The following is a 13,503-nucleotide window of genomic DNA, read 5'->3' on the forward strand; positions in this document are numbered from 1 at the left end:
TGATCACATGTATAGTCATTTACACACAAAATGTACATGTGTACAGAGGTCTGTATATGTGTACAGAGATCTGTACACTGAGAAGTTCAGTGTTAACTCAGTGGTAATTACTTTAAAGAAGGCATTTCCATGGCTTATAAGCAAAGCATCCGACTGTGGTTTGTTCTTGCTGTATAGTGCATACATCCCAAACTGTTCTTCCTGAAATAATGAAAGAAAAATAATTGACATTAATGTGTTAATTAATGATGCAGATCAAAGATGTTTAGTGTCATGGCAGGATCCAGACTAAATTAGTAATTTTAGTGATGCTTAATCACAACTAATTTAGTCTGAATCCTTCCCACAGATACCTGTTTTCTTATTTTGATGGCCAGGGAGATACTTAGAAGTAATATAAAATGATTGTTCTTGGACTGGGTGCTGCACACGATAGCATCAGTAGCTGAGCTGAGCGCTGCTGATTCAGGAAGCAGCGATATGTAGGAGGAGAAGGTATGCACCCAGTCTCCTCCATTTTAAAGGTGTTGGGGATGTGTTTCAAATCATGCTTCATGAACATCCCTATTGTGCAATGTGCTGTGCAACAATTAGCTAATGCCCCATGTTGTGCTAGAGGTAGTGCTATCTGTTGCAATTGTCTCAGATGGCACTAGCAATTGTCTCAGATGGCACTAGAGCAGGGGCAGGCAACCTGGCTCTCCAGATGTTGCTGAACTACAATTCCCATCAGCTGGGGATGATGGGAACTGTAGTTCAGCAACAGCTGGAGAGTCAAGGTTGCCTGTCCCTGTGCTAGAGGAAGTACAACATCTTCCTGTTGGAGATGAACTTCCAATGCATCAACCTTTTGCACCAACTATCCTAATGACCACTAGGAGCATTGGGAGTAGAGACAGTGAGTCAGGGTCTCCCTATCTGTCTCTAATCTATGACCCTGAACTGACTCTGCAGCACTTCCTGTGCTGAATCACAAACCTTCCTTTCCTCCTAGAGAGCAGATGGAAACATCTCTCTCTCCTTAACTATCCACTATGTAGTCCTTTAGATTAGAGATAGGTCTTTCCTATCTAAGGTATTTAACCAATAAATATTTAGTGTTTAGTCATACAAGGATCTCCATGTGTTTTCTCCAAATAGTTGCAATATCCAAACCATCCTCTGTACCTACTCTGTAACTGGAGTGTGTACTCATTTCTTAGTGCTCTGCTGTTCTACCTATTGTGGGTAAAAATCAACAACCTCTAACACTTCCACTTGAGCAAGAACTAGTCTGGAACAGAGGTTACTGCCTTTGTGAAATGTTCTTAAGCAATGTCCCTACACTAGCAAAACAGCTTTACGCTAGCACAAGTTACACTAGTTTGGATCCTGCTCTGCATAAGTGTAAAAAGAAAAACTGATATTTGTCAAGAAAGACAGTGTCTTTTTATCAATTACTAGACAAATCAAAATCTGTATAACATAAATGTGGCAAATTGTTTTCTTTTATAGATGTATTGGTGTCAGGCTGAGCTGTGGGCAGCAGCTGCTACATGGCCTATGGCTCAAAGTCAGGACTGAGACAGCCAGGCAGCCAGCCAGTGACCAGGGCTTAAAGAAGTAGCCAGAGGCCAAGAACATGCCAGCAGCAGAGTCAAGGGGATAGTCAGAAACCAGAGGTGAGCAGTGGCCAGGAATCAAGAACACACTATAGACTGAAGAAGCGGAGTAGACAGACCAATGAGTAACCAAGAACACCAGGAAGAGATGTTGATCCTGAGACAAGGTCTGCCTTGGACAGGAAGCTTTTCATCTTCTTCCTGCTATGGTGGGTGGGGAGCAGTGGTCCCTCTATTATTTTTTTCCATTTCTGTGCAGAATGAGTTTTGTTCTGGGCGGCAATATCAATGCACTGTGCACGCGCATGCATTCAGAGTGGGGCCTTTCTAATTCAATCTGAGCAGGATCTAAAATTAACTGAGTGGACATCAGAAAACTTGTGAGCGCACGCAGGCATGCCTTAGAGGGAACAGTGGCGGGGAGAGGGGGCAGCAGTTGATCTCAAAGGGTGGGGCATGCCCAGGGCTCAGAGGCTTAAAAAGCTGCTTCAGTGCAACAAGCTGCCACAAGGGGCAGCAGCATACAAGAGTGTCAGACCAGGTCAAACATAATTAATGGTGAATTCTGTTCCTGTAAACCCTCACGGTTGGTGAATTCATGGTAGACGAGACATAGACTTTAATGGGAAACAGTGGATATGGGGAATTCCAAGAGGTAAAGTGCCCCAAAATAAAAAAGTGAACCCCCCGACCTCCAGAAAAGAGCCCCTGACCCCCAGAAATGACCCCAGGACCCCCCATTCACCCCTGACCCCCCAAATGACCCCTTGATCCTCAGAATGACCCTGTGACCCCAGAAATTGGCCCCCCAAACCACCCAACAGTTGAAAAAATGGTGCCAAACCATTAATACTTGGGTCGCAGTTGGCGAGGGTGGTGACAATTTTCCAATCGCAGATACTCAAATCCGGAATTGGCAAACCCGCGATAGGTGAAGGACAACTGTATTTTATTATGGTGAATATGATTTTGCTGTTCTGGTGGGAATCTTATTTTGTAAGTACTGATACACATGTAAATAAGTAAACTGACTAACTGTTCCTAAATTTGTTGATTCCCATTATTAGTTCAATCCCTGTAATACATCAGTCTAATTTGTATGGCTGGCATTGGTTCCTCTTGCTACTTGTTTCTAGCATGAAAGAATCTGAAATCCTAGGGATTAATTTGGTAGGAGTGGCCTATTTCATTATCTATTTCACTACTGTGCAGGGAAGAACCCGTGGCCATGATATATATATTTTTAAACAAACTTTTTTTGGCAGTAAGCCAGTATTATGTAGTCATACACTGGTTCAAATCCCCACTCAACCAGTGCCTGAATTACAGAAAGGGTGGGAGGTGAACCCCTGCTCTCAGCTTTTGTGATGGTCTACTTAGCTACTATTGTAGGAGGATACCTGGGGGTAGAGGGCATGATTTCCCCCTAACTGGATCTCTACACCATTTCTTTTCATGGCAACATATCTGGCTGGAGGACAATCTAGTCTTCAGCTCTGCATAGTTTGGTTTCCTTGAACTTGTCTGTCCTAGTCCACCGACATAAGTCCCTCCTCAGAAAAGACCTCTTTCTCGTAGCTGTCTGCCTGCTACCCCTCTTTCTCCATGCACCTGGTTTGGGCAGATACTCCCTCCTGTCAATCAGGGTCTCCTTACATACTCCAAGGAACCCACCTGCTGTAGAACAGACCTAGAGTGGCTGAAAGAACTTTCCACTCAAGTGGAATAGCCTCTCTAACTGCCTTAAAACTTGCCTTATTTCTTGAGCAATGCCAGGATCCCAAAGAACCTTGGCCCCAAATTGAACACATTCTTGGACTTCAGAAGGGAGGAACAAGAGAGGGTAACAGAGGCCAGCTCAGATCACCACCAGGAACCACACAGGAGAAGGGGGTTATTTTTGACGGGATGTGTGTGTATGTGTGTGTGTAGCGGCTACAGGTGAGGCAACATGGAAGGCATGGAAACAAACAAATACACATTTCTGAAAATTCCCATGTGAAATCAATGCAGGAGGATACATTCCTGCCCAGAACAAATCCAGATTCTTCTGAATAGTATCTCTAGCCCTGCTCACATATTGGCCCTCTTCAGACTTTTTTTTTTAATGGTGTCCACAAATATAGCATCTTGAAAACATATCTGGAAACCCCACCTGGCACTGACATGCTCAATAAGCCTTGCTCTCTGCACTTATGGCATTTGTCGGAAGAGGCAAGTGTCATAAATGTGATAGTGCTTTGTTTTATAGTTGCTTTCCTCATAAACACAAATCGTAATCGTAAGTAGATTTAACCAAGGCTTTATTCAGAACCAACTCCATTTTCTCCATTCCCTCCCTTTCCCTTTTTGACTCCATCCCCCACCCCACTACAGGATCCCCACTGGGACAAATCTCTAAACAACACAACATAGACGATTACTAGATAGAATACATGATGGCTGATTCTATGCTCTAGCCTTCCAGTCATGGAAACAACTGCCAACACACTCTCAACACTTGCCTCTTCAGACAAATGCTGCAAACATGGAGGGTACAGGCGCGGTGGTGGTGGAGCTTTTTGAGCATGTCAGCACCAGGGAAGGGCTTCTGAGTGCATTCTTGGGATACCCTATGTGGGTACATCATCCCTTTTTTGAATGTCTGAAGAGGCTAAATGGCAAAGAGCAAAATAACTTCATGGGTCCCTGCTGTCTAGAATCTTCCACCTTGTTTAATGGTAACATGAAAAAACTGCTTGTGGCTAACCCTATGAAGGAATGAGGAAAACTGGAAAATTGGCACCTGCACTCAACATACATCAAACTGAGGCTGCATTACCATGATTGCTTTCCTGCCCCTGGAGGTTAGCCAGGATTGATGGGTGAGCGCGGCACATGATCACTACTGCTGCTGAGTTGCTGCAGTAGCACACTCACACAATTCTTGTTAGTGGCTCCAGGGAAGCGGACTGTGGGGGCCATTAGTCTCCAGGGATCCAGATGCAATACTGGCAGCCCTCACGCTGCCCTCATATCGGGAAAACTTCATTTCATTGCCAGCTATACTCCTATTGGTCCCGATGCCAGAGTGAGCAGTTGCAGCAGCTCTGAGCGTTCTCAGCCATACTCAGCAATCCCTGGAGCGATCGGAGCTGCCCAGGCTGCCAGGGAAGCAGGGGAGCTGCGGAAGTGAATGGCGGCAGCTGCAGTAAGCTCTGGGATGATCACCCACGTTGTGACCCAGCTGAACCTGGCAAGGAATGGGGGGAGGCTGGAAAGGGCTGTCCAGGACTGGACGGGCAGGCAGGCTGTGCATTCCACAGCTCTGCTTCAACCCCAGGGTTGGATTAGGCAAATCCAAGGATGCTAGGGCATATTGGGCAGCATCGTCTATAGTGCCTACTGACGTTCCAGGAGCACTAACTGTGCCCATGATGGGCAGGTATGTCTCCGGAGGGGGGGGGGCAAGGGGAGACTGTTCCCCACAGCCAGCACTGTAAGTAGAAAGTTGGCAGGTGAGGAGACCCATTGCTATCTGGCTGGGTTAGCTGGGAAGAGTATGCCCACTCATCAGTTTCCCCCCTCCCATAAACTTGGCATTTCCTTCCTGCTCTGGCAAAAATAACTGTCCTCCGCCTGTCTAGTGGCAACCCCTGGGCTGCAATGGGGATCACAATTTTTAGAAGGGGGTTTCACCGTCCAATTTCCACTGGTGAAAAACGGAAACATAGAAGGGGAGCTCTTTCTGACCAAGGGCAAGCTTGGCGAAGGGGTGTTCAGGAGCCACTCGTGCAACCCTTCCCAATCCCATCTCTTCCTGTTCACATGTTGCACAATCACACACACACCTCCCCACATTCTCCCAAGGGGGCAAGCAGCATCCCAAGGCACTGGATCTGACCACTGTTAGTCATCTGTCAGTGGAGTGTGGCACTGCTGGCCATGTCTGGTTGGCCATGGAATGCTCTGCAGGAAGCTAGAATGTCAGCGGGCATGATCCATTCTGGGCACAGGAATATATGAGCAGCATGCGTTACTCAGGATTGGCATGGGGTACAGGTTCTCACAGCCAAGGGATCTTGATCAGGTTGTCTGGCCAGATGACTTGCCTAGATCTAATTCTGGATTAAATATCATGGTTAATGTTGTCAAACTGAGCCAGGATTCCCACTACACGCAGATTCTCATGATCACACGGATGTTGGTCAACCCCATTTAATCAGGATTAACACTGTTGTGAAAATGTGGCCAGAACTGAGTAACAATAACATAGCATACCCCAGTTATCCTCATTGCCATACGCTTCTAAGGGGAACAATATGTGAATATGATTTTGTCTTTAAGGTAAAACACACCAAGAAGTTTCCAATATATATTTTTCCCCCTTAATCTGTACACAATTTTTAACTGATTAATGAAGATCCCCCGAGGCTAGAGAAAAATGAATTAAAAGGAGATGGGAGAGGTGGTAATAATCAGTTTTCAGCTCAAAAAAAGGCAGCAGTATACAGTGCAGGAATGTAGGACTCTAGATAGTCTCTTGCATTTTCTGGTCATCAACAATAGGCAGAACTTCCAAAAAGCACTTTATGAGCACTAATTAACCTTTACAACATCTCTGTTAGAAAAGTAATAAAACTCAAACCACTTCCTTCTAGATAATAGGTTATTGCAGCTGTGTCACCAGGTGAGGGGATTAAAGTCATGACTGGCAACATTTTTCTTGTTTAAAAACTCACCCTTATGTACAGTATTAGCTAAACCAAAGTACATCTATTGAGGCTTAAGCATAGTAAACCCTGGACACCACCCAGTCAAAGTTAAGCATGTTCAGGTCCAACTGATTTCCGTCATAGAGTTAAGCACATGCTTGTCTCACATGGCAGTCGGTGAAATAAAGTACAGGATTGTGCCCCTTCCTTTCAGATAGTAATTTGGACAGCCCAAAGGAAGTTGCATTTAATTTATCTCCTGGTTGTGGTTCCCCTCCCCTCCAGGTAAAACTATTAATGTCCCCCAGTCTTCCATGCACATTAACAAGATCTTATAGAAGTAAAGACTGAGCAGAACTAAGATTTCTGGCCTGACAATAGTACAGTATCTGACAACAACAGTATACCCCTCCTTGGAAAATGAGACTTACATGTCTGAGGAAACAGTGGCTGACTCTCAGGGGGAAGGCTGTGCAGTGTTCCAGATCTTTCAGGAAATACTGACAATGGAAATCATAGAGTTTTTCCAAATTTCCAAATATGATGTTTCGCTTCCCTCGCAGATCCTGAGGTAAGTCAATTCTTTCCATTTCTGGAAAATAGCTGTCAATGATATAGCCTAATGATCTGACATATTCCCTCTCCGTTGTGATCATCTCATCCATTATGTGGTTCACTTTCCTGCTGAAAGAGACAGAATTGTATGGAACACATATGAGGACTCTTAAAGTACAGTTACTAGGGAACTGAGGGAGCGCTGAACTTATCACAGAAGGATTTCTCTGAGCTAATCCTATATAAAATGTGCAAGCCTTGAGAGAATAAAATTCACTGTAACTGGCTCCCAAGCAGAACTGGCAAATGCCCTCTGGAAAATGGTAGTTCACAGAACTGTCCTGTCTACCTTTGCACATGGAAGTGGAAAAGGTTCTCAGGAATGATACTGAAGGTTTCTCAGCATAACTTGAGAGGCAGTCCAGAAGTGATCTTTGTAGAAAAACAAGGCCCACTCTGGAAGGTCAGGCAGTTGCCAGGGCCCTAATAACAAAGCCCACTGCCTCAATACTAGCACCATTCTTTCTATGCAGAGCACCTGACAAGGTCAGAGGCCACTTGAGAGAATTCTTGGTTTACAAGCTATGTCTTTTCCAGGGGGCCTTGCCCAATGCCTCAAACCTCTGGAGCTGGCACTATAGAAAGAGTCTGTCCAGTTATTATTGCTAATTTATGAACACCAAGTACAACACATGTATGTTTCTACCAGTTTGCTATAATGTCAGCTTGCAAATTTCAGACTCTTGCCTGCTGCACTAGTTCCCTTCCCACTCCCCGCACACAGTGACATTAGTGAGTATTCACTGTTCACTCCCAATAGTCAACAGAAGCTGTACAAGGACAATAACTAGCCAGGAAGACAAAATAATGTTCTTTGAAGATTTCCTCACAGTATAGAAAGGTTTCCTGCTACCATCTGTGAAAATATTGTGACCTTTTCTGTGTTTACATTCTGTTGGAAAACAGATGAACATTCCTGAGATGATGTACAGCTGCTTTCTCATGAATTCCCCTAAACAACTCAGTTTCCAGAACACAGAGAGTTCCTACTGGAAGAGCAGTTCAGAGACTGAAAGAGTAAAATAGAAGCAGTCATTGGAAGAGTTATGCAGACTGGGATCCAAAGAGCTACTGACATATCCTGTGGGGATTTTAATTTTTTAAAAAACTTTGATACTAAAACCTCCCTCTATACAACAAACTGCTTTTGAAACTCTTCTCAGAGCCAAATGACTCATGACATTGGTGCTTCGTAACTGGAAATCCCAACATCCTTTTTGTAAAGGATGTAAGAAGGATGTAAGGAGGAGTTACACAGTCTGCCAATATGTTTCCGGGCAAAATACAAGGTGTTGGTCATAACCTATAAAGCCCTAAACAGCTTGGGCCCTGGGTTTTTAAGACAATGGCTTCTTCGTAATGAACCCCGCCGCCCATTGAGATAATCAGGAGAGGTCCATCTGCATTTGCCACCGGCTTGTCTGGTGGCTACTCAGGGACGGGCCTTCTCCGTTGCTGCCCCAAGGGTTTGGAATACGCTCCCTAGTGCAATAAGAGCCTCCCCATCTCTGACATCCTTTAAAAAGTCCTTAAAGACGCATTTCTTCACCCAGGCTTTTAACTGATATTGTTTTGATTGTTTTGAATGTTATTTTTAGAATATTGTTTAAAAAATTTTAAATTGTGTTTTACATTTCTTGCTTTTAAATTTTTGTTTTGTTTTTGTTTTTAATTAATGTTTTACTTTTTGATCTTGTTGTAAACTGCCCAGAGATGTAAGGTTTGGGCGGTGTAAAAATATGATAAATAAATAAATAAATAAAAGTAGCCTAGCTCCTTCCAGTGTGGATCAGGGCCATCATGAAGTGCAGGAAGAAGAGGATCCAACCCTTACTCTTGTGCCATGGCACCAATTAAAATCACCCTCCCCAGCTGCTATTAGCCAAACAGAAAATGGATGTTTTCCTCTCTGTGACTAATAGCAGCTTTTAGTATGTCCGGTTACATATGATAGATTGAAGTAGGGAAATCTTCATGAAGAAAAGTAGTGATTCCTTCTCCCACCATGTTGTAGCCCCAATCCAAATTGGAGCCCTCCATACCTGCTTTTTTGATTGATTGATTGATTGATTGATTAAGTGCCGTCAAGTCGGTGTCGACTTTTACAAGAAGAAAATTACAATGGGAGTTCCTGGCATGGAGCTCCAAAGTAATGTGCAGTTTGGCCCTCTACCATTCAAGTAAGCCTAAAAAGTCTGCATGCTTAAGGAGGCAAGTTTGGCTTAATTCTGTTGATTTTTTTTTTTTAAGCAATGATTTTTGCTGAAATGGGAGACTACTGATTTATGTCCTTGGCAACATCTTTCCTTTGAGGAGAACATATTGTGATTCAGTGCATCTTTGCATCAGATGTGGATCTGATTGCATCAGTTGTGGATCATTCAATCACCCATGAAGCAGAAAGACTACAGAATTTCCTGCTCTTGTAGCAGGAAGGAGGAACTGGAAGGAGGCCTAGAGTCTCCAGGAACATTTAACTGATTGATCTATGTCTACAGCACATTGAGGTCATCTCACACCACACTCAGGGGTGTAGCTATAATTGAGCGGATGAGTTCAAAGAACCTGGGCCCCCCAACTTCTGAGGGCCCCCCTCAGCTCCACCCCTCCCTATTTTCTTCATTACCTCCCTCACTCCACCAGGCCACTGGGGAGAGGGGCAAACACGGGCCCACTCACCCCTATCTACGCCCACTAGAAACACACTTGAGGAATGGCTTCATTGTTCCAAGATGGGTGGCTAAACACACTTTTATATTTCTGTGCCATTTAATAAATCTTTTATCTACCCTAACATGTGCTATGTGATACCTGGCCAGGGCACCATAGTTGCACACCACCATAGGTCAACTCAGGAGGGCAGATTACAACAATATGCTACTGCAGAAGTTGCTGCACTCAATCTTAAGAATATATTTGCCAGTGCAAAAGTACATAGCATCAGCCTTTTTAGTTTCCATTGCACATTATTCTTTTTCTACCATAGACACATTAAATAAGGCTAAACACAGTAGAAATAACAAAAACAGGAAGAGTTTAATCTCATATATCTAGAGCACCAAATCCACAGCCAGTCCCTGTAATACATTTGTCATGTTAGGTTGAATTGAGTTAAAATACAGGACACTAGATAAGATGCAACAGAAATGTTCACTTTTTTAAAAGGCCTCTTTTAAAAAAATGACGAGAATGTCTTACTCTGTACTTTGCATGTTAACCTGAACTGTGCTTTGTATATGTTAACCTGAACTCAGGTTACAAGAGGGCACAATATGGAGACAAGAAGTGGAAGGGGGAGGAGTACTTACCCCTTCCCTGCAAGTCTCTCCCCTCGCCCCCAGCCCCATCCATTTCCCCAGCTTGTAATTTTCCGGTGCATGTTTGCCATGACTTGAAGAAAAGCTGCTGGGGGAGGATTCCAAGAGGATTCAATCAAAAATTCCAGCTACATTACCTCTGCATTCTGTCCTTCGGAATGTTTGGAGAAGAATGGTGCTATTTTGAATATCACAGTGCATGATGTGCATGATAAAAATTAAGGTGACCATATGCAGGGTTCCAGTTCTAAACATGAAATTCTACTATTTTCCTTTCAGTTTGCAATGCTGAAGATTACTTTTCTTGCTAGTATGGACCAAACATCCACAGAAAGGGGTTACCAAGGAGGATATAACATATGAGAATGCCGCTTTGACTGGCAGTGGAAAGTATCTTGTTGAGACCATTCAGGTCCAGAAGAGCAAGCATCTTCTTGCTTAGATAGTGCAATGGGTACAAAGGAACACAGAAAGCTGCCTTATACTGAATCAGACCATTGGTCCATCTAGCTCAGTATTGTCTGCTCTACATAGACTGGCAGAGGCTTCTCCAAGGTTGCAGGCAGGAATCTCTCTCAGCCCTATCTTGGAGATGCCATGGAGGGAAATTGGAACCTTCTGCAGATGCTCTTCCCAGAGCAGTCCCATCCCCTAAGGGGAATATCTTATGGTTCAATGTGTGGTTTGCTGTAGTGAGAAAACTAGAGGAAACCATTTTTCTTGGCTAACTGGTTTCAAGCAAATGCAACATGAGGGCAGTGATTCTTGAAAGTTGCTGACTCAGTAGGTACCAAGGAGGTACAAGCCTTTTTCAGTCATTTCAGATAGTGGTGTATTTCACAAATTTTCCCCCTCCATTTTTAAAACATAAAATACTCTAATCAGCAGTGTGTTGTGTAGGCTGCAATGACCCAAGAGGAACCCAAGATCAACCCATTGTCAAAGAAATGAATGAGGGCCATCTTCTTATGTTGCAAACATTTAACAGAAGGGCCAACACTGAGAGATGCTCACCAAATGGAACTAAGATGCTGTTGACATTATTCTTGTATGTTAGTTCACATGAACTGATAACAGAAATCTTTACTGAAGTGACTGAAAAACATGCAGCTTTGCTTTAACTAGCCATTATTACATTTTGTCTGATGAAATGTTCTGTCAAACTCTATAACTTCATGTAAACTCATATGTACAAGAAGTGCAGGTGTGTAATTACTGTGCCCATTTGTACTCAAAAAGGGTAAACACACAGTGCCAATCACTATTCCCTCTAACAGATTCCCAGACGTTGCTGACTACAACTCCCCGAATCCCCAGCTGCAATGACCTTTGCTTAGGGATTATGGGAGTTGTAGTCAACAACATCTGGGAATCCCTGTTAGAGGGTACACTGGTGCCAACCATTTTATATCAAACATTGTGGGGTCAGTGTAATTTACAAGACTCATTTTGAATATTAAAATCCTGCAGCTGTTTTAATTTAAAAACAACACTGTCGTCTTCTGTTTGTAAGTCACCTTCTTTTTAGCTAAACAAATAATTTCAGAATGGGATCAAGTCTATCTGTATAATTCTCTAAGGCATGCCTGTGGCTAATCCTGTGCGTGGCAGCTCTCGTGAGAGTTCGAAAGCAAAAGCACAGTGGTGATTGGGCAGTGGAGATTCCATATGCAGATATGGTGGAGGAGCCTGTGGCACCGTGGTGATTAGGCAGTGGGGATTCCATATGCAGATAGGGTGGAGGAGCCTGTGATGGTTAAGGTCAGTTGGAATGCAACTGTTACTGGTCGCAAGATGTTCTTGATTGTAGAGGAGAGGAATCTATGTATATAAAAGGATAGTGGGCAGGGGTCTGCAAAGAAAGGGGTCATGAGAGAGGAAAGAGCCCCTTCAAGAGGAGACTGCTGCTGTGTGAATTAGATGAGGAAACAAGATGAACAAGATCTAGCACTAGCATGAAAGGCATTTTGGTTGGGAGATATTCAAAATCTAAAATCTCATTCTTTATAGTTGCTCCTTTTAACTTCCTAAGGACTTAGTTCAGCATATTGTCTATTCAAATAGATGTTTAAATTGCTGCTTAATGTTCTATGAGCTTTTCGGCAATTGGTTTATACCTAACAGTTGCCCTTTTCAGGATGGTTGGCTTCAGTGTAATCACACATCAGTACACAAATATCAGCTGATCCCTAGATATTAATAATAAAGAGAGCCTCTAATCCATACAGGTGCTTACAAAGAAGCCCAGAAGAAGCCTCTGCCTGCTTGGGTAGTGGATGTAGAACTCAAGGGAAAGAGTTCTTGGTGGGTCACCTCAACTTTAGCTCCGGCAATCTATCTTTATAATCTGACATGCCCAACCCATTGGAGAGCCTTCACCTTAGCTCGTTATAATGTTTTCCCATCAGCTTGGTTGGAGGGGAGATACAAAAACATCACCTGCGTTAAGTGTTCCTGTGGATCAGATGAAGTTGATAATTTGGCTCATATTTTACTTCACTGTAAATTTTACAGCACTCCATGTAGCAAATTGATTTTACCTTTTTAAAAGAACCTTCAGAGAAGACCAGTGGATTTTTATGTAACTTATCTTCTTGCAGATAAGATTGTGTGCTATTGCATACAAGATCCATCAAGCAGTGGTGAAGGGGGGGGGCGGCGGGCGCATATCAGTTAGGTAAGGATGTCCCTGATGGATAAACTCCCTCTACCCACCAATTCTTCATGCAGGTAGGGAGTTTGCTTCTCTCTTCTTGTGAGTCAATATCTAAGAGATGTTGTTCTATAATTCTATTGGCTTGATCAAACCTCATAGCAATTATAGATTCAGAAGAGAGTCCAACCATCTGGAGTTTCCCCATTAATTTGGGTAACCACTTAGAGTGGGTGTGATCTTCCAGAACTAGGGGGGCCAACTCACTTGGTTGAAATTATCGCTTTAGCCAATGTTTAAAGACTGCCAAGTTGCCAACCACACTCTGGTCTCCACCTTATTCACCCCAGCCTCCAGCCTCAAGGCTGAGTTGGATACGCCTTTTGGCATTTTAAGAACCATTCTTAGAAATTTAGTTTAGACAACCTTCATGGGGGTAAAGTTCAAATGCAGACCCAGTTGAGTTCCAAAGAGCAGCTGGGCCATTGACTTGGCTTGAAACAGCCTAACAGCTGTTGGGGCAAATTGTCTCCCTTTGGAGTGATAGAACCCTTGTGTTCTAATTAACACAGGCATACAATGACACAGTTGCCCCACTTGAGTAAAGACCTTTCCAGATATAG

General features: G+C 43.5%; 1 protein-coding gene across 14 annotated transcripts in view; it reads right to left on the reverse strand.

Annotated features, from left to right (window-relative positions):
* The window catches only part of PLEKHG4B (pleckstrin homology and RhoGEF domain containing G4B), a 239,592-nt gene that overhangs the window by 28,243 nt on the left and 197,846 nt on the right, over positions 1 to 13,503 (reverse strand). For 12 of the 14 annotated variants that reach the window (XM_053261042.1, XM_053261039.1, XM_053261044.1 and 9 more), the window contains 2 exons: positions 6,727 to 6,979; positions 112 to 201 (listed from right to left, as the gene is read on the reverse strand). In XM_053261042.1, coding sequence (XP_053117017.1) covers positions 112 to 201; positions 6,727 to 6,979 — 343 coding nt within the window. The remainder of the gene's footprint in view (positions 1 to 111; positions 202 to 6,726; positions 6,980 to 13,503) is intronic. The other 2 variants (XM_053261035.1, XM_053261038.1) reach the window with 1 other exon arrangement.

This window comes from Hemicordylus capensis, chromosome 6, assembly GCF_027244095.1.
Source record: "Hemicordylus capensis ecotype Gifberg chromosome 6, rHemCap1.1.pri, whole genome shotgun sequence".
In the NCBI taxonomy this organism is placed as follows: domain Eukaryota; kingdom Metazoa; phylum Chordata; class Lepidosauria; order Squamata; family Cordylidae; genus Hemicordylus; species Hemicordylus capensis.